At 40.7% G+C, this 20,816-nt stretch overlaps 1 protein-coding gene across 2 annotated transcripts; it reads right to left on the minus strand.

The window, feature by feature from the left end:
• Positions 1 to 168: 168 nt before the first annotated feature.
• mitfa (melanocyte inducing transcription factor a) lies at positions 169 to 20,462 on the minus strand. Of its 2 annotated transcripts, none has more exons than XM_084129896.1 (9): positions 20,347 to 20,462; positions 4,717 to 4,938; positions 3,589 to 3,684; positions 3,373 to 3,487; positions 3,133 to 3,225; positions 2,589 to 2,645; positions 2,354 to 2,429; positions 2,034 to 2,181; positions 169 to 1,647 (listed from the first exon to the last, which is right to left on the minus strand). In XM_084129896.1, the coding sequence occupies exons 2-9, from the start codon at positions 4,786 to 4,788 to the stop codon at positions 1,252 to 1,254; spliced, it is 1,053 nt and encodes a 350-aa protein (XP_083986022.1). In that variant the 5' UTR covers positions 4,789 to 4,938; positions 20,347 to 20,462; the 3' UTR covers positions 169 to 1,251. The 2 variants fall into 2 exon arrangements, with proteins under 2 accessions (XP_083986022.1, XP_083986021.1); XM_084129895.1 differs by lacking the exon at positions 20,347 to 20,462 and adding an exon at positions 5,278 to 5,388.
• Positions 20,463 to 20,816: the final 354 nt, after the last annotated feature.

A 20,816-nucleotide genomic window follows, 5' to 3' on the forward strand; every position in this document is an offset into this window, starting at 1 on the left:
TTCTCTTGCTTTTGTCTTCATAAGCCTTAACAAAAACAGCACTTCATGCAGGACTTTCATTAATCATTTACCCTATAGTGTTATCAAGTCAATTAAAAATAATTTTTATATTGAAATGCATACATTAAGGATATTACAGTACTGTATATTTAAAAATGACCTAACAATGCATAAATAGAGATTGAGAAAACTACTACATTTGAATCTAATAATCTGATATAAATGTTCACTCCAGTCTTCATCAATGATTTGTTGCATAAATAAAACTACACAACTTTTGAGACTTTATTTGACCTTTAAAAAATTGTAGTAGACTTCCATTAATTGCAGTAGGACTGCCAAAGAGCTGATATAAATATAAAAAGGCAACAAGTGTAATTAAGTTGTTCAATAGCAAGTAATTCATGTACATTATCATTAGTCAGGATTTTGACATTCATTTTACTGATAATAGTATACTGTCTAAGCCGTCCAACACTAATTGATTGCACATAATAATCACAGATTACTGATTAAAAAGAGTGCCTGACTGATAAAATCTACAATGCTGTGCAAAAGTACATATTGAAACCAGACAGTGACAGATGTTCAAAATGATGATCTAAAATGTTCAAAATTTACAACAACTCTCTCATGGTTAAACAAGGAATCTGACAGGCAAACAGACTTCATATATGACCATTAGATGGTAACCACCACGGGCCAACATGTTTAATTTCATCATCAACAAACATTTGTTGAAATTAATTCAATGAATTAATGCTACCGATTGAAAGTACTAAATTAGATTGCTTCTAACTACTATCAGACCTCTGTGTTTCTCTTGTAGAGATGTTCTGAATTGAACTGTGCATGCCTATAGACGTGTTACTGGTTACTCCACCTCTGGAAAATGTATACCCCCAAAAAATTAAGTTGCATTTGTAGACAATATCAAGCCAACTCTGAAAATTACTCTTTAGCTGTTTTTATTCTAGCTATCCTGGATAAATCCTGTAGAAATCCTTGATAAATCAAGAAATTGATCAAATCAGTCATTCTTAACTAGTAAACTCCAAAATGATATATGAAAAAAATATATATACACACTAAATATTCAGAAATACAAGATAAGTACTGTACTTAAAAGTGCTCTTAATGTTACACATGATCTGGATTGTAAGGAAACCACCTGAATGTATCATTGGTACTGCAATTATATAAAAAACATCTAATCGTCTAACTTTGGTTCATCGAAGTTTGTCTGCAGTGCTAACAGACGTTTTCATGTTCATCCATACTGCTGCTGTCGCTGCTGTTGGATGGGACGGGGGAGCCGGAGGACAGCAGGGGGTCACTGCTGCCCACTGGAGACAGGGTGTTGTCCATAAGCATGTTGTCCAGCTTGGCGGAGGTCTTGTTGGGGCTGTCGTAGACCCCCGGTTCCTCTTCCTCCGTGGGGCTGTCGTTGTAGCTGATGGTGCCGCTGTTGAGGTCCAGAGTGGTGGGGCGGGATATATCAGGACTGGGGAGGTGTGAGTACAAATCGGATGTGCAGTTCCCCATTCCGGGTTCTTGTTTGATAGCTCGAGCCACCAGGTCAGAGGAATAAAGGCTGGGAGAGGGTAAAACGGCGAGTCCATGAGCACGGGCTTGCATCTCAAGCTCCTGGACACAACCAGAAACGACAAATACACACACTTTAGGATAACACAGCGTAACTCTAAAAAAATGGATGGGTGCATGAAAAGTTGTGCGTGTAAACAGTAGGCACATTGTGAACCAAATGCCATGTGTCAAAATGAAGGAAATTCCCCATAATGAATTACTCAAGTGTAACTTTTGAATTTCATGCAGCTGAAGCACTAAGCATAATTTGTAAGCTTTCAAAGCAGTTACGCTTGGTGTTTTGCCATCTAACTTAAAAAAAAAAGAAAGAAGAAGAAGCATTTTGTCAAAGGACATACTTGTCTGCAAAAATCTGATCATGTAACTAGCTGCCATGAGCTTTTAACCAATCGCAGTGAGTAGCTTTTGTTTATCAGTTGGTTTACCTGAATACGAAGCAGGAGATGTCTGTTTGCATGTTCTAGTCTCTTTTGTCTGTTTTCCAGCTCCTTTGCTTTCTGCTGCTCTTTCTGCAGTTTCCTAATATAATCCACTGAAGCTTTCAGGATGGTCCCCTTATTCCACCTCATGTCCCTGCAAAAACCAGAGCCAGGCGTTACGCTGGCATTTATGTGTAACCACACCTTTTTTTGGTATATCATGCTGGTATAGATCATAGATGATTAGGCTGAATATATGAATACAGAATATATGTAATTGTAAACCAAAATTTATTTAAATTTTAATATAATTTTTTTAGACTTACGGATCATTTGACTTGGGAATTAATGTCCCCAGCTCCTTAATTCTGTCATTTATATTAAAACGCCTTCTTCGTTCAACTGTATGGATATAAAAGCCAATAAAGATATGGTCATATTTTATTATCATTATTATTATTATTATACTTAAAATTTTAAATATGCAAAAATAAATTATGTGACAGACATTTTAGCACATATTTCAGATGTTTATGCATATAAAGTGATGATCAGACTCACTGAGGTTGTGGTTGTCCTTCTTTTGTCTCTCTTTTGCCAAGGCTCTGACCTCTGATTCTGAAATGCGTAGTTACATTAACTGAAACAACTTCATAATTATCAGTCAACTTCACAGTTTTAACATCAAGAACTTTCTATTACAGAGTTCACAGATTCTTCCCTAGTGTGCCAATGTATTCTAATGTGTTGCTGTTCACTAGAAATTCTAAAAAGTAGAAAAATAAATGTAAAAATTACTGTATTTTTAAATTAAACTTTTCAAGTTCCAATGTGTGTGTAGCATGTTTTACAAGTGTCCATATTGTGTGCAATTACTGTCTTAAGTACACAGGTGATTTTTAACACACCAACTGTGCATTTTGAAAATATTTTTTCTTGACTTAATGTGTGTAAAGGTAATTTCAAATGTAAACCTTGTTGACACGCATGTTAGTTCATCAAATAATATAATTTTATAGATATTAATGTACAGCGTCTGGACAAAAAACAACAACTCTTTATTCATGCTTAGGGCCTTTCAGAGGCCGAGGAACGGAAAACATACCTACTGGAAAGCCTTCAGGCCTTTGATAAGTGTCAAACTTGCCACATGGTCCAGACTTGTCCATAATGTGCATCATGCCAGGTGCTGGGGTAACTATTTAATACAATATATCTTTCATTGATATTGTGCATTCGAAAGTGCACACAATATGGATACTTCCATTCCTAAGCACAGTGGGCAGTGAAATGGTAACCAAAATGATTATTTACTCTATTGATAGATAAGACAGTGTGAATATACCGGATAATTCCCTTTTGACAGATAGCAGGTTAGAGCAGGAGTTGTTAATGGTAACCTCAGCTGGAGAAAGAGCATGATTGTTGTACATGTCCAACAGGTTTGCAGAAACTGGAATCTGAAAAATTAGAACCAAAAAGATGTCAGTGCATGTTCTGACTGTTCAGGTGATTATATGAATCTTAAATACCATGACACTACAATCCTTAGGGCTGTTACCGCATTAGTCATTTGAAGTCCTGCATCCATGAACCCAAGAATATCATCGTTGTAACTCGATTCCAAACTTATGATGTCTTCAATTACGTCGTCCATCTGTACCAATTCAAATTTTAAGAGCAGAATGTGTTCACATCACTTTGTAATAAGTGCTTCAATCCCAAAGTATTAATTAGATCCATGTTAGTAAGAAAGCCACAATGGCTAATAGAAATGCTAAATTAATATGATAATGGACTCTGTGGACAATGAAAGATGATCATACACCACATACATGAATAATGTCCTAGAACCTTTGTGCTGTTTACCCAGCTGTCACCTTTTACTTTCCTCAAAGGCCTTCCAGCACAGTACAGTAGTTCATCAATCACTCATAGACATAGAAATGGTGAGAAATTATGTAGTCGTGCTACTTACACAACTTGTTTTTTTTTTAGGTCAAACAGGCCCCACCATGCAGTTACTTAACAACCTTGATAGAGTGATGTACACTACCGTTCATAAGTTTTGGCGTCAATAACATTTTGTTTTTGAGAGAAATTAATACTTTAATTCAGCATGGACACATTAAATTGATCAAAGTGAATGTTAAGACATTTATAATTTTACAAAAGAATTCCATTTAAAATGAATGCTGTTCTTTTGCACTTTCTATTCATCAAAGAATCCTGAAAAAAAAAAATTATTATGGTATTCACAAACATGTTAAGCAGCACAACTGTTTTCAACACTGATAATAATAAGAAATGTTTCTTGAGCACAAAATCAGCATATATCAGCCTGGAGCAATGGCTGCTGAAATTTCAGATTTGCCATCACAGGAATAAATTGCATTTGAAAAAAATTTGAATAGAATTGAATAGAATTTTTACTAAATAAAAAAGTGCTAAATAATTGCAAATCTTATTGACCCCAAAGTTTTGAAAGGTGAACAATATGATGAATAGGTGAATAATATGAACAAAATCTAATGCTTCGTGGGATTCTTGTTTACCTTTGTCCTTTTGCTTATTTGTCTCTGGACATTATTCACACATATTCTCAGGAAAACTCACCACATTTTGACACCATACTTTGGCAAAATATAATCTAATTGACAAAACTGTCAATGCCAGGTTTTGCATCTACCTCTTTCTCACAGTTGAGGGTGAGAAGGGCCATAGGGCTATTAGGAGCGCTGGCTCCTGGTCCAGGGGGCATGCCGTGTTCTGTGGGCTGGCTGGGGCCGGGCCCTGTGTTGGCCTGTGGGCTTAGCTTGGCTCCCAGTGCACTGGACAGGTAATGCTTCACCTGCTGCCTCTGGGTCTGCTGGATGTGGTATTTCGATGGGCTTTCCAGGTGGGTCTGCACCTGAGTCACAAGCAGAGAGGTGATGCCAATACAGTCAGACAGATACATACTAACACAGTACACTGTCTGTGTATTCATGCAAAGATAGTCCTGTTTTATTTTGAACATATCACACTGAATCCGTTCAATACATTAGATCATGTTATAATTGCTCTGTGTATTGCAGGCATGCTTTAAAAAAAAAAGAAGACAAAAGCACAGGCTTGGCTGTGAAGCTGAGAAAGTAGATTCAAGGAACACGCTAGTCTAAACAGAATTAAAACAGATCAATCAATGCTGCAATATGTTATAACAATATAAACTATATTCTCTAAGTCAATAAACAAAGTCTCATCTCACCTGGTAATGACTGTACTCTAGCATCTCCAACATATTAAACAAGACTAATTGTTAGCTTAAATATATTCCCTTTGTGGATTCTGTTTGTGACGTGCAAGAACTGACCCGTCGTCTTAGCCAGTTGAAGATATCAATGCAAAAGAAAAGAGGGAAAATGTATTTAAGGGGCTGGGAGGGGATTGCTGTTCTCATATTGTTTTTTAACCCAAACGATGAATTTATGCATTTATAGAGTTCATTTGACGTCATCAGTCTAATTACACAAAAGGCTCTTTGAGATGATGGGTTACTAGTGTCTATACTGAAACTGGCTTAAGGCTAACTAACGTTTCATCTTTAGTTCCACTCGTTCTGCATAAAACATTGTTTGTTCTCAGCATCCGGCATACAATCAAAACCACTGTTAGTCTAAAAACAAGACAGTTTAAGATGGAGTTATCTCTAAAATGTTGAAGGGGGAAAGAAAGGAAAGAGAACATTTTTTTTTGTTGAAATATTGTGCACATGTATGTACGTGCGCACAAAAAAAGTCACAGACGTACAAATTCCTGTCCGATTGAACCACTGGATTAGGACCTACAAAGTCATTAAAAGTTGAGTGTTCTGTTATCTGCAAACAAAGAGCTGTTCCCTAGTAAAACAACTACCTATACCAAGTTTCATACTAAGTATACTACAAATCCATTAACATATTTACTGACGTATCACTTGAGACTGATATAAATATTATAATTAAACTTTATTTGGAGTGCTTTATTGCACTATGCACATATTAAGCCTAAAATGTGTTTTAATATGACTATTAATAAGGACAGTATGATCTCTGTATAATATCAGTCTTTAAATGCAACCTAAAGTATTCCATTTTTGTCACAGTTCATTAATTCGCTGTCTCTTCCTCATCTCGTGTGATTGTGTGTAGTGTGTATGATTAGTGTGGGTGTGTCCTCCGATTACCGCTGATCATCAGCGCCAGCTGATTCCACGCGTCACTCTCCTGCCCTGTGTGTCGTGTTTGTGTGGACCTGACCATCACTGTTTATTTATAATAAACATCTTTTACCTGCATCTTGCTTCCTCTCGCATTCATGACAGAACGATCTGACCACATAATGGAGGCAGCAGGTGGTCCCACGATCAGCCTTGACGAATTCATCGCCTGCAGTATCACTTGGATGGACACGCAGGAGGAGAGCATCACGAACACAGGGCGAGCAGTACAAGCTTTAGTGACGCAGGTGTCGCCGACCTGCAACAAGGAGATCGCTCCGTGTCTGACTACTCCATCGAATTCCGCACGCTGGCGGCTGAGTGCCAATGGAACGAGGAGGCGCAGTGGGACATGTTCCTGCGTGGGCTGGCTGACCGTGTCCAAAGAGAAATCTACGCGCTGGACCTTCCCACAAGTTTAAATGGGCTTATCGAACTGGCTCTAAGAGTGGACGCACGGCTCTCCAGGATGGAACGTCACGTTCTTCCGGATCGACTACCTGGAGGCACTGAAAGCCCACGGACCAGCGGCGGGGACTCGGTCAGCCCAGTATTCGATCACGAGCCCATGCAGGTGGGTAGAGCTTGGCTTTCCTGGGAGGAGAAGGAAAGGCGCAGGTCCCAGGGACTCTGCCTTTACTGTGGGGGAGCGGGCCACTTCCTACACGCCTGTCCAGTAAAAGGCCAAGCCCGGTAGTAAACCTGAGGCTATTATCGGGTGGGATCTCCGCCGAGAAGACCTCATCATCATCATCTACGCTCCTCCCGGTAAGACTGAGATGGGCAGCCGACACACACGACTGTCAAGCCTTACTGGACTCGGGAGCGGAGGGCAACTTTATGGACTGTAAGCTCGCTCATAGACTTCACATTCCTGTCACCTCACTTACTCATAGCATATCCGTCAACGCCCTCAATGGTCAAGAACTCCCCAATATTTCACTCACCACCGGACCCATAACACTCACCACATCAGGCAACCATACGGAAACTCTGTCATTTCTCCTCATGGACTCACCCCTGGCACCCATAGTTCTTGGTCACCCCTGGCTCACACAACACAACCCCAGGGTGGACTGGCACCAGCACTCCATCTCCGTATGGAGTACTCAGTGTTATGAGTCTTGTCTTTTGTCTGCTTGTCTGTCTGTACCTGTTTCTGAGTTTCAGGAGGAGGCAGTGGATTTATCAAACGTGCCCATTGTGTACCTCCACCTGAAGGAAGTGTTCAGTAAGTCCCGTGCTGCTTCTCTTCCTTCGCACCGTCCCTACGACTGTGCCATAGATTTACTGCCAGGTAAGTCTCCGCCTAAGGGCAAGTTATATTCGCTCTCTGTTCCAGAGAGGGAGGCCATGGAGAAATATATTTCTGATTCTCTAGCAACGGGGCTCATCCGGCCTTCCTCTTCTCCTGCGGGGGCGGGGTTCTTTTTTTGTGGGCAAGAAGGATGGTTCTCTGCGACCTTGTATTGATTACAAGAATGAATGGAAGACCGCGTTTAACACCCCCAGGGGGCACTTTGAATATTTGGTCATGCCTTTTGGTCTGTCAAACTCCCCAGCGGTCTTCCAGGCACTCATCAATGACATGCTGCGAGATATGGTAGATCAGTTCATATATGTCTACCTGGAAGACATATTGATTTTTTCATCTTCTCTCCAGGAACATGTGCAGCACGTCCGATGAGTACTTCAAAGGTTGCTAGAGAATGGGCTTTTTGTCAAGGCGGAGAAATGCGATTTTCATGCACAGTCTGTTTCTTTTCTAGGATACATCATCTCGTCTGAGAGAGTACGTATGGATCCTGATAAAGTTAAGGCTGTGGTAGATTGGCCAAGTCCGGATTCCTGTAAGGCCCTACAGAGGTTTCTGGGATTCGCCAATTTCTATCAGCGTTTCATTCACAATTTCAGCCAACTAGCCGCTCCTCTGACTGCCTTGACCTCCCCCAGAACTACGTTCAGGTGGTCCGATACAGCTGAGGCTGTATTTGCCAAACTGAAAGGTTGCTTCGTTTCGGCTCCCATCTTAATAGCCCCTGATCCATCACGTCAGTTTGTGGTGGAGGTCGACGCGTCAGAGGTGGGGGTAGGCGCAGTTATTTCCCAATGTTCTTCCACAGACGACAGGATACATCCGTGTGCGTTTTTTTCCCCATCGTTTATCTCCTGCCGAACGTAACTATGACATTGGTAACAGAGAGTTGTTGGCAGTCAAGTTAGCGTTGGAAGAATGGCTTCATTGGTTAGAAGGGTCGGGGGTACCTTTTATCGTCTGGACCGATCACAAGAACTTGGAATATATCAGAACCGCCAAAAGACTCAACTCCAGGCAGGCTCGGTGGGCTCTTTTTTTCTGTCGTTTTGATTTTTGTCTTTCGTATCGCCCGGGTTCCAAAAACATCAAACCCAATTCTTTATCGCACATTTTTGACCATTCCGAACGGCCGTCCACTCCCGAGTGCATTTTACCAGAGACCCTATTTGTCTCCACACTCACATGGGAGATCGAGTCGAAGGTCAAGACGGCCTTAGAAGGGGTAACGCCCCCACCCGGTGGCCCACCGAATCGATTATTTGTGCCGGAGGGATTATGGTCTGACGTTATTCAATGGGGGCATTGTTCTAACGTGGCTTGTCATCCAGGAGTTAATCGCACCAGTTTTTTGGTCAGGCAACGATTCTAGTGGCCATTAATGGCTCGTGACATTCACAGTTTTGTCTTGGCTTGCTCGGTTTGTGCCACTGGTAAGACTTCCAATCGACCCCCAGATGGGTTACTCCATCCGCTGTCTGTCCCTTCAAGACCCTGGTCCCACATAGCGCTAGATTTTATCACCGCCCTCCCACCCTCCCAGGGCATGATGGTCGTTTTGACCGTAGTGGACCGGTTCTCGAGGCCGGCTCATTTTATTCCTTTGCCTAAATTACCCTCCGCCAAGGAGACAGCGGTGACTGTTGTAGATCACGTTTTTCACTTACATGGACTCCCGATGGACGTGGTTTCCGACAGGGGGCCCCAGTTTGTGTCCAAATTTTGGCAAGAGTTTTGTAAATTACTGGGAGCGAGTGTCAGTCTGTCTTCTGGGTTTCATCCCCAAAGCAATGGCCAAACCGAGAGAACCAACCAAGGTTTGGAAAGAGTGTTGCGATGTTTGGTATCCAAGAATTCTTCATCCTGGAGTCAGCAACTCTCTATGGTTGAGTACGCTCACAACTCATTACCAGTGTCATCCACGGGCCTATCTCTGTTTGAGTGTAGCTTAGGTTACCAGCCACCAGTTTTTCCTAGCCTGGAATCCGAAGTCGCGGACCCCTCCGCCCACGCCTTCATCCAGAGGTGTCACCGCACATGGACCAGAGCCCGTGAGACTCTGCTCCAAGTGGGGGGGCGCACCAAGGCTAAGGCCGATCGACACCGGTCGAAGCCTCCCGTATACGTCGTTGGTCAAAAAGTGTGGCTTTCAACCAAGAACATTCCACTCCGCCTCTAATAAACTAGCTCCCAAATTTATTGGCCCGTTTACTGTTACCAAGATCCTTAGTCCGGTGGCAGTCCGACTCAAACTTCCTCCTGCATACAGGATAATTCATTCCGTCTTTCATGTATCCAAATTAAAACCCGTGTTTTATTTTCGCATTAACCCGCCGGCCCCGGTTCCCCCCCCACTGCGTCTCGTAAATGGGGAACCTACATATTTGGTCAACCGTATTCTGGACTCGAGACAGAGGGGATGCGGATTCCAGTACCTGGTGGACTGGGAAGGTTACGGTCCGGAGGAGAGAAGTTGGGTACCTGCTAGAGACATCTTGGATCACTCCCTTATCGATGATTACAATCGACAGGTAGGAGTGTCTGGGAACGCCAGGCGGCGTTCCTAGGAGAGGGGGTACTGTCACGGTTCATTAATTCGCTGTCTCTTCCTCATCTCGTGTGATTGTGTGTAGTGTGTATGATTAGTGTGGGTGTGTCCTCCGATTACTGCATGTTCATCAGCGCCAGCTGATTACACTCTACTCACCTATATATTCTCAGTGACTGATGTCTTGTGTTCTCAGATCGTTGTGGTGTTTACCGGTGTTGGTTCCTGTCCTGTTTGGTGTTCCCTCGTGGTCTTCGTTCCAGTTTGGATATGTCTCTTCGTGTCTTCGTTTCCTGTCATCATCATCGCACTTCTGGATTTACGGACTCCTCATTTATCTGCCATCCACCATCAGCCTGGTTGTCCATCGAGGTCCCTGCGTCACTCTCCTGCCCTGTGTGTTTGTGTGGACCTGACCATCACTCTTTATTTATAATACACATCTTTTACCAGCATCTTGCTTCCTCTCGCATTCATGACAATTTTAGCACAATCAAAATGTGCTTAAGTATATCTTTAGTTGGACCTCAGCACTATTTCCAGGTAACTAAAGTGCATTAAGTACACAATTAGAATGTACTTAATTTAGCAGACGTTAATATACCTATTTAGTAATAGTACCAAAAGTTTTTGTACCAAAAGTACAATTGCAGGGTACTTATATTAAGTATATAAATATGTAAATGTATTTGTAGTATACCTGTAGTATAAAAATAATTTTATTTCAGATACATTTTGGTATATTTATTTTTCACTAGCGTTGGATATACTGCATGTTATGAAAACATTCAAAACAATAATCCTCAACCAAGCACTTCTCATGTTTTAGTACCTTTTGTTTTCATGCATTTTCACAAAAAGCTAAGAAAATAAATGTAAATATAAACAAATGCTAACATGCATAAACAAAATGGTAAGTGCATGAATCGTTGAAATATTGATCAAAACATTGTTTAATAATCATTTATTTTTTTGTGTAACATAACATTTAGCGAGTCTGCACAAAGCACGTGCATGCAATACAATGCGTATCCAAGTTATCCAAGCATGTTTATACATGCCTATGAGCTGCTCATAATGAGCATGCCTCAACACAAGTGCCTCTGTCCTTTTTCATTTCATAATTTGAATCTGTTAAACCACATAACTGTTGTCAATCGTTTAAGAATCAATAACAACTGAAACAGGCCTAGGATCCATGCACAATAATTAGGTGTATACACAACCGTGGCATGTTATTATTCTTTCTTTTTATCTTATATCTTGATATACAAAAAAACATGATCAAGCAAAAACAAACAGCATCTTTCTGATGGACCCTTCATTAATTTACATGACTTAGTATTCATTGTATCCACAGATGATCAGAACAACTGTCATATTCTGCATTGTTTCTGCGGAAAAAAAAAAATATTTAAAAAGAAAATATAATGCCCACTTAATTATAGCTACATGAACTGACCTCTACAAAAATAGCATGATTACATTTGCAAATATTCTAACACAAACACAAAGAATACTTATATTGATTGAGCATTATTAGCATGCAAGCACAATAGGATTATGGTGGACAATTATTTAAAAATAAATAAGTAAATGGCTGAATCTCACGCAGATAATGTCCATATTATATTAACATAAAAAAGAATATTTGTTTGTGTGTGTGTGTGTGTGTGTGTGTGTGTGTGTGTGTGTGTGTGTGTGTGTGTGTGCGTGCGTGTGTGTTGAAACACAGACAAACAGTCCAAACAATAACAGTGTCCAGGGCAGAGGCAGAACAGAGAAATCCAGGAGAACAGGCAGAGAATCCAAAAAAATCAAGAGACATGAAACCAGGGAGAATCCTCAGAAATGCAGTACAGACACACACATACAAGACTTGGCAATGAATGACAGAATTGACCAGGCTTATGTAGGACGAACAAACAAAGTAAATGAGACACAGCTGAAAGCAATGAGTGCTGATGAGATCCTTAACTAAAAGTTTCAGAGTCAGGGTTTACAATAATCCAGGATTAGGCCTTAGTTAAATTAGGACATATAAGTATATATATATATATATTAAAGGAATTCTTCAGATCCCCATTGACATTCTGAGATCCACACAGAATCCAACACTGCTCTCAGAGACTATAGTCTTAATACACTAAACCAGTCAGATTACACCAATTCTGATAATGAACAAGGCTGTCATCAGGGGGAGACAACCAGGAATGTTGTCCAAGGCCTTGTGATGATCCTCTATGGCCCTGTCCCAATTGGCACCCTAAACACTCGCGGTCGACCTCTGTGTGCGCACTTTCGTGATGTAATGCCGTTTTGACTGTTGGGTAGAAGTTTGCTGTGCAGCTCGCACCAGTGCGCATCGAGGGCACATATTGACCGCAAAGGGGGTGCTCTTGAGCACCCGCCTGAAACCTAAAATGACTAAATGGGACATCCTACAGTCAAGCCATTGTAATTCCACAAACCCGAAAGTGTGCCATTTGAGACAGGGCCTATGGTTCAACCTGGACCTAGTTTAGAGGAGGCCCACCCATTAAAAACTGTCCCGCCCCAGTACATTTTATTTCCTGATTAGGAATCAGTTCCGCATTTCACACTATTTAACTTAAGGCATGCTTTCAAATCAGACAAGCATAGCAAATTAACAAGATGCATGATTTATTAAAGATTGTAAAGTATTGATATTTTACACATAATGACACCACGAGACACAAACATGCTGATCATTGAAAACTCCCTACTGGCAAACTATATGGACAGTATTTGTCACAACAATGTGACGATTGTTTTTCAGAATCCCTGCAGCAAAGGAAATAATTCCTGAATTTTTGTGGATGTATAGATTAAAACAGCTTGTAGGCACACGCAGAACATGTACAAGAGGGAAATAGTCAATACTTTCATTATACATGCCATTTTGTTATATTTTGTTATCAGGGAAGTACCAAAATAATGAATGAATTTATATATGCATTCATATTTAAAGGTACACACATTATAAAAATGTGTCACGCGTAGATTCCGTGGACAAAAGCGTGCTCTGGACCATACAAACTTTAGCCAGACCACATAAGAACACTCTTCTTTTTCTTATAAGGGAAACTCTTTGTGCTTTTCTTTACTCTCACTGGTACTTTCCTCCTTCGTGCCAAACCCCCTGGGTTCAATAAAAAGTTCCTGTTGAAGAGAAGCAGTATTCTCTAAATGCCAACAGCTACTGTTGTCTATAGAGAGATTCATAAATTCTGAGTAGTTTTATCATATTCCCATAGGAGAGTGGTTAAGGTGAGTGTCAACCGTGTCCTTTAGGGGTTGGGTTGGTGACATTTTGTTGGTGACTCAAGGCTGCTAAAGCGTTATTATATTGGGTGCTGAATAGATGTTTATCAAAAAACTACAGACATATAGTAACACTACATACATAAAAGCAACAATTAAATGCATTCAAATTAATATAATAAATTAATTGAATTATGATTTGTTTTTAAGGCAGAATGGTGTAGTTGGCTAAACTAAATAAAAATATGATTACAAACTTAAAATCCCAATACTTCAGCAGAGCTTAAAAATAAATTCAATACAATGCAATTCACTGCAAAAGGATGTAACAGTCTTCTAGAACAGCAAACTAGCAGAAGGTTATTAAACGTATAAGATGTGCAAAGTTTTGAGTCATATGATTTGCTAGAATGGAACAGACTTGTTTGATAATCTTTTATGAATTACTGAATTAAATAATGAAATATCAAAACACTGGCATAGGATTGCTTGACCAGCAGTAAAAATGTAACATGCAAGGCATGGATTACCAAAGGCTATAAAATCTACATCAATCTACATGTTCCAAATACAGCATTTTGTGCATTCTTTATTGAACACATCAAACCTAAAAGTACTGCAAACTATCTATATAATACAAGGAGCGATTATTTTCATCTAATTGCAGCATTAGTGATGTAGTAAAAAAAAAAAAGATTTACCCCTGAATATGGAATAGGACTCTGATAAATTAATTAACTTCAATTGTTTTGTCTATGAGTATATCAGTAAAGATTTTTTTCTTTTTTCTTTTTTGCAAAAGAGCTGCACAGCCTGAAACTGCAAAAAAAAAGGGGGGGAGGAAAGAAAAAATAAAACCAAACACCATCCATTACACACCACATGCTGACATTAACTGATCTGTAGCCATAAGTTCACAGTAAATTAGAACTTTTATGTCAACTTATAAAGACCATAAAAGATCAGCTAGGGGTTCAAAGGTCAAACAACTGATGTGGAATTACTGACAATGGTGAAAGTGAGGAGAGTAGAATTATCTGAACCACACACAAAATATGCATGACCAACATCCAGCTTGTTTAAGACAACAGACACTTTGTAAGTATGAGAGATCATTTGTGGAAAAGAAAATGTGTGCATTTATAAAAGTGTACAAGCTTGTACGATGCATGCGCATATACGTAAAACAAAACGTGTGTCAAACTAACAAACACAACACCAAATGGCATTTATTTTGAAAAAAAATTCAAATTCACCAAACTTTGATAAACATTATAAAACAACAGATAACTATTAGAATCATACAAAAGGTATTTAGACACTTTCTGCTTGTAGAATATGTTCATAGTTAATGATAGATTACACATGGAAACTTTAGAAGAACTGACTTCATACATTCACAAAAAAAAATCACTTTGGGACCATTTGATTTAAAATGGGCATAAATAGCAAGATAGTGAAGTTAATTCTAATGAACATTTGAATTGATCGCAGATGCCTTCGCTTGATATCTTGTTATCTATGACATTTATACTTTTTTAAGCATAGCTTATGCGTCCAAATTCTTTTGGGGCCACTGAAAGCGTGAAACAATAAATTTGCCAGTGTACTGCATCTTGTGTGTGCATGCTAACAGCCATTAAGTGACTAGGTTTAAAAGCATGCCTGAGGGGTGTGAATTAGCATTTGCCCTTAGTGAAGAGACATTCACATTACGCATAAAGGGCCATGATGAAGACACGCAGCTCAAGAGAAGTCTGAGACAAAAGAACAGCTTTTTATCCAGCCATATTCGTGCAATGTGCTTTTGAGCCTGTGGCAAGAGGCATCAACAAAAATGTCCCAGCTTCGGACCACAATGGGCAACACTGGACGATTTACAAGGGATTACAAAAATGCCCTTGCTTACATGACAGACAATACTGCTTATGTGTGCAGCTGGGCTACTGTCCCAAATCAAGTCTGATATAAATTCATTACAAATCTGAGACAGACCGGTTATGACAGTTGGGGGGTCAGGGCAAGACTGAATACACAGTGTACCATAATGTGGGTGTTGAGAGCACTAATATTTGTTATGGTGTCAGAGGTTGGAGAGGCCACACAGGCCAAAAACAGAATGAATGATGACTTTATAGTCAAACACATATGGAAATAAAAGGCAATTAGTCACTCTAATGAAAGTACATAATACACTGCTTACAAATCTAAGATTATCCTGCAGACTTGCACAGACAGTTTGTCAGTTAGGAGACTCTTTATAGACAAAAATGAGCAAAAACTTTGTTTACTGTATGTTGTAATGATGGCATAAATTTAAAAATGAATTAAAATAAATTAATTGGATAAACATGTTGCAATGTGGCAACTCTGTAACAAAGCAAAAAATTGTATTTTTTTAAATCTAATTAAATTAAATCTCTGATTAAATTCTTTATAGCTCTTTTGCTTCCCTTTCCATAGCTGTTTGCATTTGTTTGGAACACATGACAATTGTGTAAAAAACACATAAATACAACTACATTATTATAAACACTTCCAAAAAACAAATACCTGAAATAATCTAAAAAAGCTAATTACGAAATACATTACTGCAATGCACAATGGTACAGAATTATAATTCCTCAATTTTGTGTTAATATATGTGTCACGCTGTTCAGTTCAAACACTCGCTGGGAGCAGGAATCCAAATCCACGGAAGTATTATTTAAATTCAAAAACAGAAGACTAGGGAAACGCAGGAGAAAACAACGCAACTCAACAGCTTAAATAACAACAAATACCAGAACAAAGGGATAACCAAGGCTGAATCTGAAATCACCCCCTACACCCTCAAATAGGGCATTTTTGAGGGGACAGACATTGGTAGTGGTGTTCAAAACCATTGTGAACGTTATTGAGTGCAATCATTCTATCCCACATTGCACCGCAATAATGAGTGTACAGCCGATGTACGCAACGGCTGTCCGAATTCGCTCGCTCTTTTTCATTCACTCCTTCAAGTGAACAGTATTAGTGGACTAACATAGGGAATAGTGATTGAGGGTTTAGGGGGCGATTTCAGATTCAGCCCAAGACTGAGTATAAATATAGTGTGCAAACAGGGGTAACCAAACGAGGAGCACCTGAACTGAACCATGGTGACAAAACAGGCAGGGAAAAGAAGATGAACAAAACTAATTAACCACTAGGTAGGACAGGAAGCCTCCAAGGCGGTACTGGCAATACAGGGAGCCAGGGAGGTGCCGGTAACTCAGGGAGCCTGGGAAATGCCGGTATAATGAAGGGAGCCAGGGAGGTGCTGGTAGCTCATGGAGCTAGGGAGGTGCTGATAACTCAGGGATCCTGGGGGATGCCGGTAGTGCGGGGAGCAAGAGAGGTGCGGGTAGCTCAGGGAGCCAGGGCGGCACCGGCAATACAGAGAGCCAGGGAAGCGCTGGTAGTGCAGGGATCCTGGAAGATGCCAGCAGTGCGGGGAGCCAGAGAGGTGCTGGTAGCTCGGGGAGTCTGGGGGATGCCGGTAGTTCAGGGAGCCAGAGAGGTGCTGGTAGCTCAGGGAGCTATGGAGGCACCGGTAGTTCAGGGAGTCAGGGAGATGCCGGTAGTCCGGGGAGCCAGGGAGGTGGCGGTAGCTCAGGGAGCTATGGAGGCGCCGGTAGTTCAGGGAGTCAGGGAGATGCCGGTAGTCTGGGGAGCCAGGGAGGTGCCGGTAGCTCAGGGAGCTATGGAGGCACCGGTAGTTCAGGGAGTCTGGGGGATGCCGGTAGTTCAGGGAGCCAGGGAGGTGCCGGTAGCTCAGGGAGCTATGGAGGCGCCGGTATTTCAGGGAGTCAGGGAGATGCCGGTAGTCTGGGGAGCCAGGGAGGTGCCGGTAGCTCAGGGAGCCAGGGAGGTGCCGGTAGCTCAGGGAGCTATGGAGGCGCTGGTAGTTCAGGGAACCAGGGAGGTGCCGGTAGCTCAAGGAGCTATGGAGATGCCAGTAGTTCAGGGAGTCAGGGAGATGCCGGTAGTCCGAGGAGCCAGGGAGGTGCCGGTAGCACACGGAGCTATGGAGGCGCCGGTAGTGCAAGGAGCCAGGAAGGAGCGGCCTCCGTGGCCATGACAGGGTATGTGTGGCCCAGACACACATAGAAGATGCAACATATATGGAAAAGTCCACGTCTTTGATCGTGCTAGAACTGACAGGAAGAGCTGGCTCTAGAATTTCCATCTCTAGAGCAGACTCTGAAATGTTACTCTCTGAAGCAAACTTGGGAATTTCACTAACTGGAATGGACTCGGGAATTTCACTCGGGAACCCCAGTTTCAGGGACGGACTTGGACGGACTCTGGAATTTAACTCACTGGAACAGACTCAGGAATTTCACTCAATGGAATGGACTCAGGAATTTCACTCACTGGAACGGACCCACTCCACAAAGTCCACAAAGGTCCCCCGAGTACCATCAATGGGCAGGCGTGTGGTCCTCGAGGGTTCTTCCTTGATGTTTCAAGCAAAGCAAATTAACTGGTTTAAGGGTTCTGGTATTCTGTAACGCTGTTCAGTTCCAACAATCGCTGGATGCAAGAATCCAAATCAAATATGTTAGATAATGTTGATTTGCTAAGTGTTTTATATTATGAAAGGCCTTGTGCATGTGACAATAAATTTGCAAAAGTCGTCAACTGTTTCATCTTGCTTCATTACAAACCCAAAACCTTTGAACGAACAATTGATTCAACTCTGCAAACCTGCCAGTAAACCAATACATACTAACTCTCAGAAACAGACCACACCCTTTTTTCACAGAACAAAAGCTCTTTTTCTGCTGTCTAGGTTTTGACAGAGTACAGTGCCTCGAGCCTCATTATCTCCAGGAGCTGGTAAACAAAGCCAGAGTTGTGTATGCACACGGACAGAGTCCTGAAGCACTGCAGTTTGAAAGGTCACCCCAACCACCAACGAGCCAAGTAGACAACGGCAAGCCATTCGCACGTGGAGCTGAAATCTGATGGTATTCAAAGTCATCTGTTTTTGGAAAACATTTGCAGGGCTATCTTAAAGAAGCAGCAATTACAATGGTAGCATGCAACAAGCTTTAATGCATTTTATTCAGTCACATGAAGCTATGAGAAAGAATCATTGTGTCACAAAGCAAAATTATGGTCTTACTGAGAATTATTATTATTATGTTTTTTTTTTTTGCCTCTCTTGAAGCAAATGCTGTTATCTACCACTTTTTGAATACCAAAAAAAAAACCCAGAGACTTTAGTTTCTGCATTATAGTAAGCCTCTATAATGAAATCAACTTAGCAGAAAAAAAGTTTCAAAGTGAATTGTGAGCTTTTATTTCCACATTGTTGATCATGACGTTAAACCCCGTAGACAGGATCCTGTCCTGTCACCATTTCAAAGCAGTCTGATTTTTCCCCCCACGTAAATTATTTGAAGAATGGGAACGGCAGCCCTAATTATGAGCATTCTTGCTTGAATTAGCGCTGAGTGTGTGTGTGGCAGAACTGTGTTTGCCTTTGTCTTCGTATCTGAGCTGATTCTTTGCAAATTTCTGGTCGGGTCAGAGGTACTTCAGCTAATTAAGGGTTCACTCAATCTTTGGTCAAACCCATCTGAGCTTAATGATTTAACTTTTCTACTTCGGCAGGCTCTGCCTGGTACCTCAAAAAAGTTTGTCTGCCTTGTGGAGACATGGACTAATCTTTAGCCTACAAAAGAGCTTGGTCTGCTTTAAAACTCTTGCAAAACATTATTACTATATTTAAGGGTACTGTGTGTGTGTGTGTGTGTGTGTGTGTGTGTGTGTGTGTGTGTGTGTGTGTGTGTGTGTGTGTGTGTGTGTGTGTGCGTGCGTGCGTGCGCGTGCGCGCGCGTGTGTGTGTGTGTGTGTGGTTCAGGTATACCCTACATTATGGGGACAAAATGTACCCACAAAGATGGCAATATCAGAAATTCTTGTCCTTGTGGGAAAATATTTTGGAAAACAGCTTATAAATCATACTGATTTTGTTTGAAAATGTACTAATGTAGAATTTTTTTCTGTGATGGGTAGGTTTAGGGATATGGTTAGGGTTATGGAATAGCATACAGTTTGTACAGCATTAAAATCATTATGTCTTTGGAATGTCCCCATAAAACATGAAAACCCAACGTGTGGGTCTATAAATATATAATTTGTAACAGTAAACATAAGTATTTCATGAACAATAATAAATAATCATATATTGGATCCAAGATCAAATTCCTGGTTGTCCCTCCCCACTAGACGTCCAATGAACGTGATTTCACCAAGTGCAACATGTTCCTTGATCAACATCTTTGTTTAACCTGGAACAACATTTCAATCAACCAATCAGATTTGAGAGACAAGTTTACAGTTTGTCAAGTTTTGGTTTACAACAAGGTTTAGGTGTTTCTACATCAGTTTTATTCACCAATTATTTTTCTCTGATTTTAGGGATAAGTTATGGGTAGGGGTTAGGTTTAGGGGTAGGGATAGGACTGCATATTGACAGAAATGTTTTTCCAGGATCAACAAAATATGTTGATTCAGGAACATGTCTTACTTGGCAAAATCACTGTGACCTGTGACGTCCATGCTGCCATGTAATATGAGCATGGAATTGAGAAAACACAAGCACACTACTGATATTGTTAGTGTGTACTATACTAAAGAATTGTCTTAAAAACGTATAAGGAAGTTTAAAATTTGAATTTAAGTAACTTAATACTAAGATGTAGTAATTTACAGCCAAACATCCCAAATGTGTATTGAAATTTTTAACAGCCGTTCATTTTGGCATTACATATAAACCAAGTTTAAAATAATAATAATAAACTGCAACTCTACAAGACAAAACCTGTCATTGACAAAATATTACACAATTAATGTGGTATATTCTCTACAAATTTACACACAAATTAGATATCCTTACCAGATCCTTTCAGCTAGTTCCTTTGTGCCAGAAGGGTCATTTTTGCCGCCAATGAAACCACTTTGTGTCTCTGTGCATGAGATTCGCACTATCCCCTTGTGTAGTCCACTCAGACCAACCAGAAATCAAAGCTATGAAAATACGTCAGTGTAGTGGAGCAAATAGGATTAAACATTTTGAACGCCAAAAGTCTGGAAACGCAGCACAAATTAGGGGAGGAATTCACTGAGTACAGATAATCCCCCCTATGGATTTAACACAGTTTAGTCTTTAAAAACAGTATTCTTTAGCTGAAGACAGAGCCCATGGAATTTTCTCTGGAGGCTGAGATCCTACAAATGGGATCATCACTGAATACCCAGTGGAATATAGCACCATTGTCTCTCAAAGATCAAGACAGCAACTTTTTGTGTGTTATATTACGTCCATGTCAAAAAACGAACAACTGAACAGGACGTTAATTTAACAAT

The sequence above is a fragment of the Abramis brama genome, assembly GCF_963993115.1.
Source record: "Abramis brama genome assembly, chromosome: 11".
NCBI classification, from domain to species: Eukaryota; Metazoa; Chordata; class Actinopteri; order Cypriniformes; family Leuciscidae; genus Abramis; species Abramis brama.